This window comes from Clarias gariepinus, chromosome 25 (assembly GCF_024256425.1).
Source record: "Clarias gariepinus isolate MV-2021 ecotype Netherlands chromosome 25, CGAR_prim_01v2, whole genome shotgun sequence".
NCBI lineage: Eukaryota > Metazoa > Chordata > Actinopteri > Siluriformes > Clariidae > Clarias > Clarias gariepinus.
Genome location: NC_071124.1, coordinates 1,872,699 through 1,888,169, shown reverse-complemented (window position 1 = coordinate 1,888,169; position 15,471 = coordinate 1,872,699). Strand labels below are relative to the sequence as shown.

The following is a 15,471-nucleotide window of genomic DNA, read 5'->3' as shown; positions in this document are numbered from 1 at the left end:
AAACTTTACTAAGCAGCTCAGCTGGAGCTTTAACACGCCGTCTGAACCCAGTGTCTGAGTTGTGATGTCACTTCCTCTTGGCCGTAACAGCGCGTAGTAGCGGGCCCCACTTGCTGTGGGCGCTCAGTCTGTGTGTGAAGTCGTGCAGGACGCGAGGGCCGTCACGCTCCTCCGCCTCGGAGTTGATCTCCATCTTCTGCACGATCAGCTTTAGCAGGTTGTGCTGCTTCTCCATGCAGTCAGAGAGATCCTTCAGTCTACACACACACACACACACACACACAGGTCGATATTACTGTGCAACAGAATACCATAAACGATGCTACTGTTTTTATCACAAATAAAAAGCTAAGTGTGTTCCTTTTCCTCATCTTAGTTTCTTTTCCGTTACCTGTCTGTGTGTGGAACATGTCTGTCTGTTACCTGTCTGTGTGTGGAACATGTCTGTCTGTTGTCTGTCTGTTACCTGTCTGTGTGTGGAACATGTCTGTCTGTTACCTGTCTGTGTGTGGAACATGTCTGTCTGTGTTACCAGTGTGTCTGTTACCTTTACTGTCCGTTGCCTGCATCTTTTAGCTTTTCGTCTGTTACCTGTCTGTCGCTTTTCTCTCGTAATTACCTGTGTTATCTGTTACTTGTTATGTCTGTGTGTCTGTTACCTGTCTGCATGTCTGTCTTCATAACCTGTGTGACATCTGTGTGTCTGGTATGTGTAACGTGTGTGTTTTTATTACCTGTGCGTCCGTTACATGTCTGTGTTTTGTGTCTGTCTGTGTCACCTGTGTTTCTGTTTGGCGAGTTCTCTCTCCAGCTGTGTGCACTGCCGTGTGCTGGAGCTCAGCCTCGCTCTCACTTTGTTCACTTCACCTCCACAGACGAACCACCTCTGACACAGAGGTACAGACACAACTCAGGACCGGTCACTCTGCTTCAGGATCGGTTTCAACAAATAAATATTTATAGTGAGACTGTGTTCTTGTTTACGTTACCTTTCCGTTGTAGCACTTATTGGGAAATTCCTTAACAGAGAGTTGGTCGACTCTTTTAACGAACCAGTACGGCAGACGCTCCTCCAGGTTAGTGTGAAGTTCAATCTGTGTGGAGTTTACAGTCAACTCTCATTATTTATATAAAACTGCAGTTGTTTGAAAAATCGAGTGTCTGTGTGAGAGATGATGTAAGGGAGGCGTGGCCTAAATGTCTGTGAGACAATTAAGATGGAGTGTTATTTGTGTCAATCACAATAAAGGAGGCGTGGCCTTGCTGCTTGTCATAATTAGTGAAGAAGGTTGGGCATATCTGTTAGGGAAAATAAAGAAGGTGTGGTATCTGTCTGATTTAGAGAAGGAGGTGTGGCCTCTGTCGACCCCAGTAATGGAGGAGTGGCCATTTTTACTCTGCCAGTGTCAGTGAAGGAGGCGTGGCCTCTGTAGTTGTGTTAGTCTAAAGATAGAAGGTGTGAATATAGTAGGTGTGGCCTGTCAGATCACATGATATTGTAACGGACGTCTGCAGGGAAGTCCTGGCACTCACCTGCATCCCTATCTGTTTTAAACAGGCGTTGTTCTTCACCTCTGCAATGTCTCCCACAGCCAAACCAATCTACAATAAACCACACCGCATTCAGAAACGGTTCAGACCTCAGACATTCCAGCCGTCACTACTGAGGAGGAGGTTGTAAAACTCACCAGCAGATTCATGAGCAGAATCGGCACGAGCAGCACAAACCAAATGAAGATAAAGTATGTCAGCACAGGGAAAGGAAGGTGTTTCCCCATGTAGGGTTTCAAGAAGTTTTCCTGGTAGTTGATCTCTCCTGCCATCATGGCGAACGTTTGCATCAGCGACAGAAACAGGCGACCAAAATGTTTCTGAGAGACGAAATGACGGAAGGAGACGTAAATGTACAGAATCATAACCATTAAAGTTGTCACCGTTTGCAGCTGTTCAATTTTTTATTTAAGTAAAAGGTTTGTGGGTGAAGTCGTATACAAAAGCCCACCTGTTCAATCATTAGAGCGTAGAAGGTCAGCGCGAATGCCAGGATCAGGTAGAAGAATATCAGAATGATGCTGAGCAGCGTCTTACAGATCTCCCGAAACATCACCACATATATTCCAAACCTCTGGAACCTGCACACGAAGAGAAGACCAATGTGACCAAAGTTAATACGAAGTCTGTGTGTGAATATGTACATCACATCTCTGAACCCAAAATCTCATGAACAAACATAAACTTCTCTTAACCTTAAACAGCTGTAACAAACTACTGTAACTCCATATATAGCACTCACAACAAACTCGGGAGCTACAGTAGAGACCATGATAACAACATTAAAAAACAGGCAAACTACTGTAATCCCTGGAGCAGCATGACTATGCTAAATGTACAAAAAAAAAGTAAACTAGCCTAACTCCTGGAATAGCATGGATACTGACAATAAAAGCATTTGAGCTAACTAATGTAATTACTGGAGCAGCCTGACTAGTGTAAAGACCCTAACAAATGATCAAACTACTTTAAGTGTACTTTAAAAAGAAGCAAACTACCGTAATGACTGGAGCAACATGGCTACAGTAAATGTATTTAAAAATGATTAAACTACTGTAATTACAGGAGCAACATGACTAGTGTAAATATTCAAAAAATACGCAAACTACCATAATTACTGTAAGTGTACAAAAAAGTAATTATTGTAAACACACTAAAAACACCAAAGCAAATTACCGTAATCACTGGAGCAGCCTGACTAGAGTGAAGACCCTAAACAAATGATCAAATAACCTAAATGTACAAAAAAAAGGAGCAAACTACCATAATTACTAGAGCAACATGACTACGGTAAATGTAAAAAAGAAAAATCTAACTACTGTAATTACTTGACCAGTGTAAAGACGCTAAAAATGCGTATTTCTGTCTTTGCCGAAGGATCATGAACATTATTATGGACATAATTACCGAAGGAGCATGGACGCTGGTAGTGTACGTCATGTCCTTATGGCATATATAATTATTTACCAAATAATTAGGGACTTATGTACCAAAAACAAGCAAACTACTGTAATTAGTAAAACAGCAGGATTAGTGTAAATACTGAAAACAATGAGCAAACATCTGTACTTGCTGGAGCAGCAGGGTGAGTGTAAAGATGAGCAAACTACCATAATTACCCACCATAAAAGTACCACCTACTGCTGTAACAGTTGGAGTGAGAAATGTTAATGAACAAGCAACATACTGAACTAACTTAGACGAACTACTAAACTCCCAAACTAATGAAAATGCTAGAAGTAATCAAATAAATGACCAAACTACAGCCACTACCTTAACGGCATGCTAATGGGGGGAAAAAAACAACACACACACATGAGCTCATGATAAGTGCTGGAGTAAAGAAAAAACTCCTAGATGAGCAACATTCCAGAGCTGCGACCCAGTACAGGATAAAATGCTCTGAGTGAACGATGAGCATAAAGAATAAAGTGTGTGTTTCCAGTGCAGTTTGACCCTCTTTTACTTCGGGCCTGAGAGTGTGTCGGTGTACCGCTGCAGGTAGAGGAGCAGGTTGACCCAGGAGTTAAGAGATGCCAGAGCTCCGGCCTGCCAGTGCCACGACCTTTTTACGTTCAGCAGGAGAGGAATGACGAAGAGCAGAGAGCAGATGGTCGACGCCCAGTCTGCTATGTTCGACGGGTCGCGCAGGTACTTAAACCTCTGGCAAGAGGGAAAAAAAACAAACCATTTCGCTGCCTGGACGTCTGTAGCATCTGTGAGATTTGCTCATACTGTACGGAACAAAATGAACGCGTCTTGCAGGCGTTCGTAATCGTACCTGCTGATACATCTGCGCTAACTCTTTGCCGACTGCGTATAAATTCATAGCGAGAACCAGAAACATGCAGGTTGTGATGAAATAACATTGCTGTAAAGAAACAAACAGAAAAATTGTTAAAGTTTGTGATTATGTGATGAAATAATAAGACGGCATCAAGGTAGCTGGTGTCAAGATCTGGAATCTTCTGGAAGTCATTTAAGTCAGAATTTATTACGGTTTAAAGGAGGACGATGAACATCAGACTCGTGCAGTCAAATCGTCACCTTGCCGTGGTGCCGTACCTTGTCGAGAGTCTTGGTGAGCATGTTGATGCTCGTGCTGTTTTTCTCCATGCTCAGATTGGGCCGCAGATTGACGATCAGGAAGGTCAGTGGGAAAACCCCCAGTGCGTATATGGTCATGTTGAGCAAGTGAGCTTTCACACCGTACGCGTGCCTGCGTGGCATGAAAAACAAAAGTGCTGACACTGAAGACTACTTCCATGTATGTTTTGTTACATATATACATTACATCCTACAGACCACTTTACTGTATTTCTTTTTTTCAATGACCAATCAGGATGCAGAATGTAACTCAACTGTGGTATAATATTCTAATAATATTCTGCGTAATACGTTACATGCTGGTTTTCTCGTGTATATGATCTACACATGTTCTGACGTCTAAATCCTTTCTGACTGCTCACCATTTCATTTCCAGATATTTTTTGCACACTGGATGGGTCAGAAGCTCGACTCGATTAAACTCCACCATGGACTGAAGACAGCAAAGGAGAATATCTCAGGCTTTATATAAATGAGACATTATTATACTTTATTATGATTTCTAGAAAATACTGACATTGAGTGCAGCCAGGGGTTTGTAGTTGTTGTCCATCTCTGATTTCTCCATCTTCTTAGCGTACTGTTTCGGCTGCTGAAGCCACTGGAAATTATACTCCAGCTGTCCATCCAATAGATCAGGAGACAAGGTGTAAGACGTGAATTTACAGGAGACAGAAGAACATTTCACTTTGTGAATAAACTCACGTAGTAGCCGCAGGAGTTCACGTCTTCATCTGACTCTTTAATGCAGGTGTCTAAGAGATGCTGAAAAACAAACATAAGTATATACAGTGCAGTATGTATAATTCTTGTAATACCGTCCCCACAGACCGTATGGATTACTGTTGCTCAAGACATCAGCTCACCTTGAAGCACTCAGGGAGAAACTCGATCATGTCCAGGACAGGGCAGCGTTTGGCAGAGGTTACTTTAAATGTTGTGATGGCCTCCTCGCACCTACCACAGTAAACACACACCCGAGTTTTAACACCGCACAGAGGGCGCTATGTGAGTGTTAGAGTCTTCCAGCATGTCCAAGCCACACCTGCTTTACCAAGACTGACATATGTACAAGCCACGCCTCAGATGGTGTTGACTCCACCTACCTGTCGCTGTCGATCACGGCGCTTGTGACGTCCTGCCTCCCATTGTGAATGGCCTCGTGCAGGAAGGAAGCGTCGCTGCGGTTCAGCTGGATCTGAGCTCCTCTGGACAGCAGCAGGCGAACAGCGGCAACGTGTCCGGCTCGGGCGGCTAAGTGCAGTGCCGTGTTCTTCAACATATCCCAGAATGCACCAATAATTATCAGCAACATACGTCACTCGTTAGACGTCATTAGTATTCGTCAGTAATCATATACTGTACAGACGGAAGTTGATTATTTTCCTATAACAGCACTCCACAACACCCTGATTTAAATGTAACATTTAATATTTCTTTATTAAGTACATTTTATTCATTGAGTTACATGTATGAGCTGTTACTATGCAAACGATAACGTATCAAAGCGGGCGCGTTAATATAAACGTGTGCTGCTGTTATAGAGAATTAATCACCACCTTCTGACCAATCAGAGCGCAGCCCCAGACAGAACCCTGAAACGTACTCCGTCTGCGTCGGCTTTGTCCAGGAGTTTGATGTTGGACAGGAGTAAGCTGTCCATGGTCTGCGTGTAGCCCTCAGCCGCGGCATGATGTAGACACGACCAGCCTTTATAATCACTGCACACACAGAATATACACATCTCAGCTTGTGAACAGAAGATTGTTGGTTCAGATCTCACACACATGCTTTCACCGCTCCGAGTGATCACATGTTGTGAAAACTTTCAAATCTTAAAAAGTGTGTATAATGTGTGTGTGTGGGGGGCATCTCTAGAGGCAAACCTGTATGTGGTAGTTGGAGAACATGTGTTCACATACCTGTGGAACAAAGCACCTTTTCTAAGGAGCAGCTCGACCACTTTAACATGTCCACCACGTGAAGCCAGGTGTAATGGTGTCATGCCCTTCTCATCACCCTCGTTCAGCAGACGAGTGTCTGTCATGGTCTCCAGCAGCCGGTGACACGTGTTGATCCTCCCATACCTGCGAATTAGAGTGATGTCAAATTACAGACAGTCAGGAGAGTAAAGCTCTTGGTTATGAATAACTGATATCTTCTGCTAATGGAGTTCAGAGCTTCTGCTCACAGAAATCAAAATTTCAGAGCTCATGCAGACCTGATTTCCTAGTGTTGGGCATCTACGCTCCAGGATATGCGATTATGGCAATGAAGACCTGGTCAGAGTTTTTGCTCATTAAGGTCAGAGTGAGTTCTCTTGCTCATGGAGATTACAGCTTCTGTTTGTTGGTATTAGATATTCTAATGATGAAAATAATTCATCTGGAATTATGATTATACTCATGAAGTTCAGACCAGATCAACAGATCAAATCAAAACAGATCTACCCAGTGATTCAACTCGCACAATTCAGATCAGATCAGATGTTTACCTATGGAGGTCAGATGTTTTTTTGTGGACACTGAAGGTTTTCTTCATGGAGATCATATGTTAACTTGTGGAGCTCACACATTTATTTATGGGGATCAGAGATGTCTAGATGTTTGGACTTTAGTCACTGCCTCACTAATACCAGTAATGATTTTAGTACCACACGTTTTGAAGGTTCCTCAAAACGTTCCTCTCTTTGTTCACTTACTCAGCTGCAAAGTGAAGCGCTGATTTCTTCTGCTTGGACTTTTGGTCGAGTGAGACCTCCAGGCCAAGCATGTTCTTCACAGAGTCAGGGATCCCCAGCCTGCAGGCGTAGTGAAGAGGAGTGCAACCCTCTGCGTCTTCATCATTCAGCAGCTCTCTCACGCTCTCGTGCTGCAACAATGACAAAATGTTACGTTACAAGTGCTTCAACCTGTGATATAAACCGAAACATCAAACAAGTAGCTGAGTAAATTCTGCTTCTGAAGGCTACATTACGACTATCAAAGAGATCATCTAACGCGGTTCTCTCAGACTGATCACGTTAGTGAATATACCATGGAAGTGGTGAAAAGTGTATTAAAACAGACCTGCTTCACTGTAATGGGTTTACTTCAGGTAAACACTAGGTGTCAGTAGAACCCTTTTGTTTATTTTTTATTCCTTCCAGTCAAGTTTAAAGTGTGAAGAAACAGAATAGATGAAGGATCTCTGATGAAGATGAAGAACATCATTTTGAGCATTGTAATGAGAATGAAGTTCATTATTTAGCAGTGAGCCTGGATCACCTGTAGAACTTCTGCTGGAAGGTTCTTCAGACCTCGAGGCTGCAAGATGGCCAGATGGAGGAAGTTACACCCAGCTTTGTCTTTAACCATCAGATCAGCACCTGACATCAAAACACACACACAATCCAACGTTTATTATTAATATTATTATTATTTATTTGCTTGCATTGCTCTTGATCCTGGTGGAGATTACCATGTGAGAGCAGCAGGTTAACGGATCTCCAGGCACCACAACTAGTCGCTAGCAGCAGTGGCGAGTGGCCTTTACAGTCGATGAAGTCAATGTCAGCGCCCTGAAATACACAGTTAGTGCATTGATAGCTAGTCAGGGTGCTAGTTAAAGGGATTGGATATTAGCCACATTGTGAGCTAGTCAAGGTGTCACTGGTCGGCATAAAACCAATCTAACTAGCTGCACTGTCAGGTCCTCGCAGCGCTAATTATCTGTGCAGTTACACTATATCATTAGTGTTATCAGGTCTTCCCACCTGTGAGATCAGATACTCCACAAGCTCATGATGGTCAAAAATGGCCGCCCTGCAAGAGAGAGAGAGAGAGAGAGAGAGAGTGATTATTAATTAATTAGTTCATTAATCTTCTACATTAGCAAATCCCTTAGAGTTTTATTCCTGTTATACCACAACAAACTGTCATGATTATAAAGATTTAATTATTAAGATTTAATAAAGAATTACATGTCATGCTTTTTGTTCATTTCTAGTTACACATCGTTATTATGGTCCTTTTGTTTGGTCTTTCTTGTAAGGATAATGAGAAACCTGAGTACTGAAGATGTAAAAAAAAAAAAACCCTCAAAGTTACAGTTTTACTTCTGACAGTTACACTGACACTGGAGACACATTCCACTATCTCTAAACAAAGACGTTTCTGTAACATACCCAAACAAGCGCATTAAGAAAAATCCGTTCTACTCTCAGAGCTGCTCTTATAGAGAATTAATCAACACCTTCCGACCAATCAGAGACCAGAATTCAGTGAGTACTTATGTAGCGGTGTTTGGAACGCTCCGTCTGTGATGTTGATGATGTCACACACTCGCTCGTATGCCTGGAGCATCACCTTCACGGCCTCCGCGGCTCCCTGAGTGCAGGCGAAGTGGAGAGCTGTGGACTTATCACACTGTGGAACATGGAGAGAAAAAAACACTTTGGTTAAAAAAATTTTTCAATGACTGAAAATTCATCTACAAATTTAAGTTCTGAAATTTTGATTAAAAAAAAACAAGTCCAAGATGCGAGCTTAAATCTGATTTTATTAGCAGAAACAGTAGTTTTGAGTAGTTTTGAGTCTAGAACGACTGAACATTTTTTTGATAACAGAACAGGACTGCTTTTAATTTTAAGCATGAATTTAGTTTGGAATTAGTGAAACTTTTTTTCACTATGTGAAAAAGTATTTGCGCCCTAAACCTAATAAATGGTTGCACCACGCTTGGCAGCAACAACTGCAATCAATCGTTGGTGATAAGTGGCTCTTATCACGTCTTCACGTCGCTGTGTGGAACATTTCTGTTAAGTTCAGATTAATTATCCAAAGAATCTTCAGAGAACATTTTTCAAGATCATGTTTGTATGTTTGCTCTCGATTTCTTTACCTGCTGCTGGTCGATTTTGGCTCCGTGAGCGATGCAGAGCTTGATGACCTCCAGGTTTCCTCCACGTACAGCCAGGTGAAGAGGACTGCTGGTGGACTTGTCCACGTAGTTTATATGTTTCTCTACGCACACACCTGTCTCCTCTCCTGTTTGTAGGAAAATATTTGGTCATCTTATACAATAGATCATTTTGAAAGATCACAAACACACACATTAATGTCTGACCTTTTTGGAGAACCACTTCCATGGACCTCTTGGCTCCTGCGAAGGCGGCGGCGTGGATGGGGAAGTGACCCAGCTTGTTTTGGCAGCACAGATTGGCGCCATTCCTGTACTGAATTCAACACCAACTGTGTGTTAATCACTTGTATTATTTTTACTTATCACACTTTTAATTGTCCTACTGGAGATTCCTTGCATACATAAACATCTCCTTACACAAGGAAATAAAACACCTAAAAGTTATTAGGCAAGGAAGTGCAGAGCGTTTTTTGAGATTGCTGATGATTAATAAATTTCACAGGACTGTTAAATGGCTTGAAAACAAATAGTATTAAAAAAGTGTTTAGTGTGGATATAAAACCTTATCAGAATTGTCTAATATTTTAAAAGTGAAAAGCATTTCATTGTGTATGGTTGTGTATGTAACAACTAAAATTTGAATTTGAATTGCCGGGGCAAGTTATTACTAGAAATAATTGTACTGTTGCTTCATCCTGTTCCAGTTTACTTACTGCTTCCTTACATGGTCAAAGCTTCCTGTTGTCATTTCCTTGCTATCATGGATGGACAATCGTCTCGCCTTTTCACGCTGCTCTCTGTAAACAGTTTAATTATGAAGTTTTAGGAATCCAGAGGGTTTAATTACCAGTATGAGAAGCGCCTCGTGGTTGTCCACTGACGCAGCCAGGATGAAAGGCGTGTTTCCCAGATCGCCCTCCAGGTTCACGTCCGTCTTACTGTGCGTCACCAGTTGCTGTAAAAAAAAAAACAGATTTACTGTAATTTTTCCAACAAGGAGAATCAATGGGATAAAATTGGATTAATCCTGCTGGTACAATATGTGCTCTGATTGGTCAGGAGGTGCTGATTAATTCTCTCGAGCAAAAACTCTGATGAGAGTTCATGTTTATATTAAAGTGCTTGTTTACATACATTATGGTTTTTATAGCCACAGCTCTTTAGAGTGACTTGACCCTTTCTACACTCGCTCTCTTTCTCTCTCTTTACGTGATCACTCAGACACTATTGTGTTTGTTAATTGTTGGTGTCTGAACTCATACATGTAGAAGAGGGCAGATAGCGCTGTGTTTTTTATGCGGTATTGTGGTGCTGCGCATTAACTCGTCTTGCTTCATGTGTCTCGGAGGAAGAATTTAGAGCTGACATGTATAAGAGGAGAAGGTTTTGGTGGGCGAGAATTATCCAAGATTTAGCGGAAGAGAACATGGTGGACACATCATTCCCATCCAAACCAAAACGAAAAAAGTTTTGTGGTTTCTTGGTAACTTAAGGAGCTTTGGTTTATTTATTTATTTTAGTCTTCATCATCATTTCCTGAGAGAATGAAGCGAGTCTGGTGAGGGCACGGCTGTTTATAGCTGCTATAACATAAGCGAAAACGTGATGTGTTTCACATAAAAAAAAACAGATTTAAAAGAATGGTTTGTTTGTTGTCACTCGTACTTCCACAATGTGGTTGTGCCTGAGGCTGACGGCGAGGTGCAGGGGGGAGAGAGACGCTTTGTTCAGGATGTTGGGATTCGCCCCGAGACTCAGCAGAGCCGAACAGCTTCCACTCTGATCCTGCTGAACGGCCCAGTGCAGGGGTGTGTTTCCTTCATCATCCACAACGTCCAGCTCTGCACAGACAGAATACACACACACAGAATAATCAGAACTCGATCAGAACAGACGTTTCCATGATTCACACGTGCGATTTAAATAAAGACCGTTCCACAGTCATGTTGGTGATGTTGTTTAAACTCCTATTTTTAGACTGTTGCTAAGACAAGGAACGCACAATCCATGTGGAGGAGTGAGTTTATGCGTTAAGGATCTCTACATTAGATTAACGTAACGCACTTCCAGCAGGACTCTCGGCCGAATCCATCAACCAGCTGCAGGTCAGGAAGCACAACTGTTCAGCATCACGTGTGAATATTATTTTGATAAATTGCATCTGTTACACTGTAGACGTAAAAAATGTTTAGGAGTTTAGTATCAATGTCACTGGATACGTTTTTTCTAAAGTGCATTGTCGAAGACTTATTTACATGTTTCTTGATATAAACATAGAAATGTATGAATCATTATAACATGCATGTTGTATAAAAGAACTTGAAATTAAGTTAAAATAAATTTTTGTTGAAATTCTTAAAAATTGTAGTAAAAATCTGATAAATTCTTATACCTTGTATCCTGACATAATCATAATCCTATCAATAATTTTATTCATAAGTGACATTTCTTTATATGTTTAGAATTCCTAAATTGCCCGTAGTGTGTGAATGGGTGTTTGAGTGTGTGTATGTGTGTGTGCCCTGTGATTGGCAATCAGTCCAGGGTGTACCCTGCCTCGAGCCCTGGGTCTCCTGGGATAGGCTCCAGGCCCCCCTTGACCCTGAATACAGGATAAAGCGGTATAGAAGATGAGTTAGTGAATAAGTGAGTGAAATGTAATTGTGTCAGATCCCTAATTTCTGCTCCTGAGCTCTGCAGTGAAGTTGACCATAAGCTTTTCTCCCACAACAACCCCACCCAAACCCTCCCACCCCCCAAAACCCCCGAATGAACCCGTGTCTGACCCTGTGGGCCGGCGATCTGTAGGATCAGGGTGATGACGCGGGTGTGGCCCTTGGACGAGGCGTAGTGAAGCGGAGAGGCTCCGCCGTCGTCCTGCACCCTCAGATCACCTGAGTGACCTTCCAGCGCCGGGGCGTTGCCCTCCAGAGCCCACTGTGACATCATAAAAATACAAGATTTTGCAATCAGCAGGGTGCAAAGACGCGGAAAATAATTTTTAACAGAATAAAATCTGAAACCTCAAAGACGTTATTGGACATGCAGCTGTTTCTCTCCATGTCGGTGAGACACTGGTATTCTGGAGCGGACTTCGGCTGAGTTCTGGACAGACGCATGGCATCTCACCACAGACAGACAGAACACGACCAGATGAACAAAGAAACGTCAACAGGACGAGGGTTTGAGTGTGTGTCTCTGCCGATCCACTCTCTAACTACAGCACGAGACTGAGGTCTGAGTGGACATGTCTGCTTAAAAAGAAGAAATGAAAGGAACAAATGACTCACATGCAGGAGAAAATCAAATCACACTCATTTTCTCATTGCCGTAATCAGGAATGAGGAATTATTTGAACGGTGGATCGGATCTGTCACCTTCAAAATTCACCCCTCGTCGGCAGCAACAAGAAAAGTGCTTAAAGATAAATGATAAAAATTATACAATTTTATTATTTAACTTTTATTTCCATATTTAGGTAATTTTTATACACATTATTATTTACATTTTTATAGGAAATTGTCTTATTTTTGTGCTATTATTTATTCACTGTTGTTTTATTTTGAAATTTACTTTTACTATATATTGAATTTTATTTCATACATTTTTGTTTTCTTATTTTTTAATCATATACTTCATTTAAGATATATGAAATATATTATTATTATTATTTTTGTTGTTGTTGTTGTCGTCATTGCTGTTATCATTTATACACCAGAGAATTTACATCTAAAATACAAATCAATCTAAAATTTTTCAAATATATAAATAACAAAATCATAAACACACATTTTTTTGTTTTATTATACTTTCTTGCCATATTATGTTTATACTGAAATGTACAAGGCTTCACACTAACATTAAAAAAAAGTTGCGTAAGAGAGTTTATAGTTTTAAATAACTAGCTGGGAAAATTGACTCTTTCTAAAAAATAAAAAAAGAAAAGTTAGAAAAGAAAAATAAGTAATTTTATAATTCTTTTGAAAAAAAAAATAAATGTGAGATAGATGTTGAACAGAATTGTTTCTTTGGATGACAAACAAGCTGTGTAACTGATCAGAGTCTTATTTAGAAGTAACACCTACAATATAATATCATAAATCATAATGAAAGTGAATGACTATTTGATATTGAGGAAAATAGTTTAATTGTAATATTAAAGATGGTAAAGATCTTTTTATTCGTGTCATCAAAAACATTTTTAAACAATGCTATATGGCTAAATTTACAAATCCTAAATGACAGCAACCATAAACTTTTATTCTGTTATATTGCATTAAAAAGTAAATAAGTAAGTAATAATCTTTCTGATTATTTTAATTTTTATTAAGATTAAGATAAAGTAGTTTGTACCTGGTGAGTCGCGGCGTCCCTTTCCCAGTCTGCAGCTTGTGAGCGGCTGAATATCAGTGAAACCAGTTTATATAGTGTGAGATACACACGCTGAGTGTGTGAGTGTGGGGCATGCGGTGTGTGTGGTATATGAGTGCAGCAGGAGTGTGTGTGTGTGTTGTGTGTTCCTGTCCACCTCTCCACTCTCCAGCTCTAATGGGACTTACGGTAAGCAGCAGAGGGACGGACACACGCCAGCGTCCGAAAGTGGAGAGCGGTCATGCTGCAGCGGACAACCACGTTACAGGGCTTTATGGAGGAAGTAATGTAATTGTGAATTCTCCTCATTTGCTTTAATTGTATTTGACTTATTTTATGCTCGTTCATCTTGCAGCTAACTGAATAATCTGGGCATTACGACTGAGATGTGTGAAGATCCGTCATGCGTCTTCGCTTTCATCTGAAGAGCTTTTTGTCATGGTTGTAATTCATTAGAGAGGGGAGATGGCTTCCTGTTGAGAGTCCAAAAAAAAAAAAACATCTCCAATGTGTCCTCATAATCACCCGGACAGTACATCACTGTTGTTAGTGCTTCTTTTTGTTCCTTGAAAAAAGAAAAAGGTGTCCCTCAGGGCTCCATTCCAGGCCCTGTTCTTGTTCTGCCTGCTTTCTTATAATTAGCTACACCTGCTGTTAGCATCACTCCTCCGTGGAGTACAAACCTCATATTAACCCAACAGTCCTAACCTAGACTTCATTTCAGAAAAGTTTTACCTGTCGACTATCTCTTTAAGCATTATCAACAACCACTGTACGTCAGTGAAAACCCCATCCTGGTGAGAGAGATTATTGGTGAATGTGACCACAGTTTTGAGCTGACAGGAAGCCTGTGGGAACTTCAATAACCACTCTTTACACCCATGTGGAGCAGAAAAGCATCAGAGAACACACAGCACATGTGCATTGAATGTCCAGGTGAATGACCTGCAATAGCCGAAGACCACAACAGGTTCAAATCCTTTAACCCAGGAACATGAACCTGATCCTTTTAGATGGAAATAGATTTAAAGAGGTCCTGGGGAATACGCTGCTGTATGTGCGTTCCTAATAAAGTGGACAGTGGTCCTCTGAAAGTGGTCCTCAAGGATCTGTATATCAGACCTGACAAAATGTTTGGGCTTTAACAGCATTAAACTTTTTTCCCCCATAATATTGAAGGGTGTCCCACAGGGATCCGTCACAGGCCGTATTCTGTTTTCTGGTAATGTAATTACGTTCTCATCTCCTGCCTTTTCAACTCCTACTCTGCTACAGAATGCTCTTAAATTTGCTACTGTATACATTATCCTGGGATTAAAAAACATTATAGATGAAAAGTTCTCTAATGTTTAGTTCTACATTAATTATTATATATTGTAGCTGTTTAAAATGTACCGTTTTGTTTGTTATTGATTTTTTTTTGCAGTAGAGTTTACATACTCATGAGACTCGAGGCTGTAAAGGCAACTCATAAACCTTTTCTCAAATTATGTTGAAGAATAACTTTACAAGAGAGTTGCTTTGGACTTTTAACAGGTGTCACTCAAGGATCTGTTTTAGGTCTACTCCTGTCCTCTCCTCTAAATAGGTACTGTATATTTTATTCCATTTACATGTGTTCTGTGTTATTAGACAGAAATTCTCTTAGCTGCCAATGCGAAATATATAAGAATAAACACAAAAAAGTTAGACTTGTGGGCTTTCCCACATGGCCGACCCAAATCTTTACATTTTCTTGATATCATACAAAAATTAAAGGGCTTTCTTTTGAGTTCAGGAGAAATCATAGCTATTAAATATCTGCTGAAATAAAGCATGGTGGTTCGTAGCCCTCTTACATGGCTTGTGTCACCTTATAATGTATCCTAGAGAATTTTGCTGTATTCCATGTTTAGTGCTAATGTGGAGTGGATTTGATCCATTACTGCTCGAGTGTGTATAAAAACCTCTCCAAATCCTTTAAAAATGCTAAATCCAACCTTGTGCACTAAACTACTAAATAGTGCGCTCTAACAGACACTACACTGTGTATGGTGGTGA

General features: G+C 40.8%; 1 protein-coding gene across 1 annotated transcript; it reads right to left on the bottom strand.

Annotated features, from left to right (window-relative positions):
- Nucleotides 1–12: 12 nt before the first annotated feature.
- trpa1a (transient receptor potential cation channel, subfamily A, member 1a) lies at nt 13–12,288 on the bottom strand. Its single transcript, XM_053486649.1, has 27 exons — nt 12,084–12,288; nt 11,847–11,997; nt 10,726–10,901; nt 9,908–10,015; nt 9,265–9,373; nt 9,040–9,185; nt 8,428–8,564; nt 7,913–7,961; nt 7,618–7,717; nt 7,425–7,525; nt 6,860–7,029; nt 6,081–6,245; nt 5,765–5,879; nt 5,265–5,431; nt 5,025–5,115; nt 4,864–4,923; nt 4,676–4,777; nt 4,521–4,591; nt 4,117–4,270; nt 3,833–3,922; nt 3,545–3,714; nt 2,003–2,132; nt 1,689–1,871; nt 1,534–1,602; nt 990–1,094; nt 780–886; nt 13–257 (listed from the first exon to the last, which is right to left on the bottom strand). The coding sequence occupies exons 1-27, from the start codon at nt 12,177–12,179 to the stop codon at nt 68–70; spliced, it is 3,312 nt and encodes a 1,103-aa protein (XP_053342624.1). The 5' UTR covers nt 12,180–12,288; the 3' UTR covers nt 13–67.
- Nucleotides 12,289–15,471: the final 3,183 nt, after the last annotated feature.